This window comes from Bremia lactucae, linkage group LG6, assembly GCF_004359215.1.
Source record: "Bremia lactucae strain SF5 linkage group LG6, whole genome shotgun sequence".
Classification (NCBI taxonomy): domain Eukaryota; phylum Oomycota; class Peronosporomycetes; order Peronosporales; family Peronosporaceae; genus Bremia; species Bremia lactucae.
The window spans coordinates 5,519,774-5,524,730 of record NC_090615.1 but is presented as its reverse complement, the minus strand read 5'-3'; the positions used below and the strand labels follow the sequence as shown (position 1 = coordinate 5,524,730).

The 4,957-nt window shown below is 44.3% G+C and overlaps 1 protein-coding gene across 1 annotated transcript; it reads right to left on the bottom strand.

Moving 5' to 3' along the window:
- On the bottom strand, window positions 1–225 carry CCR75_005171 (uncharacterized protein; the record flags this gene model as incomplete). Its single annotated transcript, XM_067963253.1, has 1 exon — window positions 1–225. One exon carries the CDS (start codon window positions 223–225, stop codon window positions 1–3), a length of 225 nt encoding a protein of 74 aa, XP_067818194.1.
- Between the last annotated feature and the right edge of the window lie 4,732 nt (window positions 226–4,957).

Here is a 4,957-nt window from a genome sequence, read left to right as displayed (position 1 = left end):
TTAACTGATCCACGACAAGCGGCAACGGAGTCCCTTTGTTGCACGTTTTTTGCCGCTTGAATTTGGTCCGATCATGACTTGAGTTGCGCTACTCAACTCCTCCTGATGGTCCATCCCGTCATCAAATAAATCGATCTGATTACTTGGTAGTGCCTCGATATTGAAGACATGGTTCGTGACTTGAACGACCTTGTCCTTCATAATATACACCTTGTTTTCCTTCATCGTCAAATCTCGTCCAAGGATAATCGCAGACTTGCCACACACGCGAAGCGATTTGTTCTTGGAGTCGACATGTATAGTGCATATGCGAAATTGATGATAAAAACAGCAGTTTTATGTAGGTGCCGGGAAAACACGGCAATAGTTGGAACGATGGTCGATTAACCGATTGCCCAAACGACCCCTTGGCGTCATCGGACCTTTAAGGTTAAAGCAAATTACGCCACCCACCACATCGATAGGTGAGTTGGTGCCAGTATCCCTTTAAGACTGCACCCATCTTTGCTGCTTCCTCTGAGCACAGGCGAGGTAAGTCTTACGCTTTTGATTAGTCAAACTGATGCTTGATGCCGGGTCCATGGCCATCTTGATAATTGTATCAAAATGTAGATGGCCAAGACGACGATGGAAGTACATCAAACTTTTACACTGAACATCCAAATTGGACTCATATTCAGGTGCAACAACCATCGCCGTAATTGGTAAAGACCGTAGTGAAGTTGCCTCTTTGCTCCTCGAGCAGCTTGATGGTGTTTTCAACCCCGAGAGCAACCACCTTGAATTCGAGACTGCCTTGTTTGGTTATCCGCAGTACCCCATCAGTGGCAGCCGTCAAGCATTCGTTGTGACAGTTCGTCACATCACTTAATAGACTGAAGTCATTGACAAGGTGTCGACTAAATCCGCTGTCTACAATTCACAAATCCGATTGCAACCCCTGCAATGGTTTCGACTGTGAACACGAATTCAGAGCTTTCGCTCTTGCTCTTTGTCTAAGGACACTTTGCCTTAATATTTCCGACTTCACCGCACTTGAAACACGCACGTGTACGTTTTTCGTCATCATCATTGCGTCAGTCCATCTTGACCGTGGGTTTGGATGCTGCAGAACGTTGGTCACCACATCACGACCGAAATATCTTGTCGAGATACCGACCTCGGAAGACGGAGCAAATTGTGTTAGCTCTTCTGCTTGACGCAAGTGATCCGTTCGATGCAAATCCTTTCTAGACATCATCGTCATTCGCATATGCGGATCTGCATAGTGAACAATATTTTCGAATACTAGACCCCGCACATATCACTGACTGTTGTCAGGTACAGGAAGAGGTCCATCCAGTTCTAAAGCGACGCTTTTGGTGCCGTTCAAAGTTTTACGCTTTGGGAGGCCATACTATTTGTCGAAAATGTTTGCAGCATCCTCTCACCATCCTTCGACTTTGTCTACGGTAATACGTCCGCGCCTTGTCTGGAAGTTGTTGAGCGTAGGCGCCACGCGCAATGTATCTAGCGAAGCGTTGAAAAGTTATCAACCCACATTCGCTATGTAGCAAAAGCGTTATTTGCGTGATCCAACGACAAAATCTGTCAGTGTGTAAGATATTAGAATGTCTGAGTTAAATAACTTTAATGTTGAGAGCATTATTAGTGAGCGTGGCTCATTGTTTGTTAGTGAAATGGCACGTGCTCCGTTGAGAGCATTATTAGCGAGCGGGTCTCATTGTTTGTTGGTGAAACGGCAAGTACTTTGTTGAGTGATAATCGTTGTGATAACGAAGTACATAATTCTGAAAGCATTGTGGACCTAGGGCCGATTCATCAAGCGTGTATTTCCCAGATGCACGTGAAGTGACACGTTTATGTTCACTGGATGACGAGTTTAAGTCAGATATTTGGTTTAATATCGTCTCATGCCAAGAGCAAGCTAAGGCTTAAGACCTGTAAAACTTAAGAGCAGTAAGTTCCCGGCCTTTAAAGAGGTGTATTGTCTCTTCATCGAGACAATCTGGACCAATGTCGGATACGGTGGGGCGCGACGCGCCGCGCTGATCATGTCACAGTGATCATAGTGAGCTGCTTTATACATTTGTTAATTGTAAGACTGGCAACGTTAAGAATAAAATTAGCCTTAGAGCTATCTCCTCGCTAAATGCTCTGTTAATGGTCGATGAAATATCTGCTGGTGCGTTTAGGCAGGCCTTGAAAGCCGGCTATGTATCCAAAATAGTGGTCATCTGACCAGACACTTAGTTGAGCTCATCGTCGCTGCTAGATGAAGCTGTTCTTAAGGATACTAAGGCGCAGAGTGGACCATCGACCTTTAAGATCACATGAATCCGTTCTTTTCCTTAGGTTATGAATATCAAGACGTAGTGTGCCAAAATTCACCGTCTGTGTTACCTCTGATAGAGGTGTACATCATGAAATTGACTTGATTTTCGAAATCAAATATTGGAGTGGCCTTTACCAAACGAATAGTGTGACGTCATTAACGACTTCTTTCGTGCTAAGCACGAGGCTGTAATGATACAAGAAAGTAATTCTCTCGATTTGACACCGACTTTAGTGTAAAAAAAACAAAAGGTTAACAACGCATTTTGCATACTTGAAATAAACTTAATGCTGCTATCATACCAGCACAGACACCCATTCCTAGAAATGACGTAACATGGTAGGATGTACAATATACAGTACGTTTGATTTAATCGATAGGTATTATCAGCTCCTTATGCGAGCTAGTTACATCCCGCTCACAGAGTGGTTGGTAATGCCACAAGATGATTCCAATGTCCCGCTACTTTTTATCTTCTAGTGATGCAACTGTTCCGTCGTCATCGAGATTATGCACAGATTTACTTTGATGACTTTTTGTTCATAGTCTTGCAGAGCAGGGTTGGTTGGATCTGGGAAACCACATCGCCCATTCGCGAGCCGTGCTCGAGTGCATGCGCACAAATAAGTTGTACGCCAACGCTTCGAAATACATCTTCGATACAGACGATATTCTCTTTCTAGGATGCTTTATTGAGACGTGAAGCCTTAGTGCTGACCTTGCTAGGTCAAAGCCATTGTTGAATCACCGATTGATAAAAACTCAAAAGACCTGCGTAAGTGGCTTGGCCAAGCCAACTACTTGCACAAGTACAGTGAGAATAACGCGGATATGACTCGACCATCATCTAATCTTCTTAAGATGAGTACAGATAGGTGCTGTACAAGCAACGAATGTGAACCTTTTAAGCACTCATCCTTGTTCCGATATTGGCTCTGCCCAACCCTAATCCATCCGTGACGAATCTGAGTATGCCATCGGTAGTGCTCTGTTACAAACAGATGAAGATGAACGGGAACGCGTAACTGTGTTCGAGTCTAGACAGCTTCATGCTGCAGAAAAAAATTATCCTGTTCATGACAAAGGACTTCTTGCGACGATGTATGATCTTGTCAATCAGAGTACATCCAGTTTGCTCTACGCATTTCGTGATAGAATATGTGTCTATAAAAAGGCACCACGACTAAGTCACCTCATTCCTCCCAGTGAGTGGCTCGGTGGATTTCTCTATTCGCCGAATACACTTTTTATGCAATACATAAGCCGGTAAAGCAAAATGCTCTGGCTGATGCGTAATACCACCGGCCTGATTATGAGCTAGCTCATGTGACAACCGAGACTTTACTGATCTCTGATCAAATTCGTTCGACATATGTGACGGATGAACAGTGTGTGGCGTTGTTGTGATCTCTTGGCAACAAGGAGTTTCAACACTCGGACATTTAATGGTTGACTCGATTGAGAGCAAGCTTACATTGATAGTCTACCGAAAGGGGGATTTTGTTCTTTTCGACTGATGCCGAGGATTTCCGCGCATCGTAGTTACACACGATTGTGACCTTAAGTACCGAATCCTCAATGAGGCACATGATACTGCTTTAGTGGTCATCTCGATCCATAAAATAAACTTCGACTCTGAAAGCCGCAGTTTTGGTGGCCAAACTTTATAAATCGCACGTGCTTGTTCGCGCAGAAGCGCTAAATACTAACGTGACGTCATAATCACGAAGGTAAGGTATCTCTTATTTATAGCAACGCATGCGGCAAGCTCCTCCGGCCAAGTCGCCTTGGGTGCAGGGCCCAGGCGTACAACTTACGACCCGGAATCTCCTGGAGGCTATTCCACACTAAGGAGTGTGAATTTCTGTTACCAATGAGCTTTTGCTTTCGCAGGGCCGCAGCCCGGTGAACAGCTTGCTCCTTTTTAATGATAGCTCGTGCTTGCTCTTCATCAAGCGGGTTTTATTGGCCTCCATGCCTGGTGTTCTGCGTATGCGGTTAAAGCATCCGCTACACCACGTCCTGGACCGGATTAAGAGTCCATTTCACGCTGGTGCGTGATGGTTCTGGGCTTCTCACTTCCTCCTCAGACAAAGTGTGAATCTTCGTCCTCCAGGAAGAAGGCAATGTCTGGATACCTGTCATGAACTAAAAGGGATGTAAACACAACCGTAAGGTTAGCTGTTGTCCTCCAACCTCAAAGAGGAAATGTGTGTGTGTGAATGTCGACACTCGGTGTCAACAGGATGATATATGAGGGTGTAGTGGGCACAATTTAGTTGGCAAAGCGATGTGGTACATTCAAATTTTGGGCAAATACCCCTTTTCTATTTTAAATATTAATCCCATTAGAATCCCATTAGAATCCCATTAGAATCCCATTAATGGGTAATACGAGTGGTCGCCACTAGATATATATCTGGTGTCAAAAATACATCTCAAAAATGTTATCAGGGCTAAAATATTATTAATAATTTATAAAAAGTTCAGTTTCCCTTTTGCCCTTAAAGTGTCAAGTGCCTTCCTAAGGCTTGCGCAACGGTTAAGACGCACCCCGAATTTTACGTGGGTCGTCTGAAACAGTATGTTGATCCAGAAGAGGTCACATACCCGTCTAAGGAG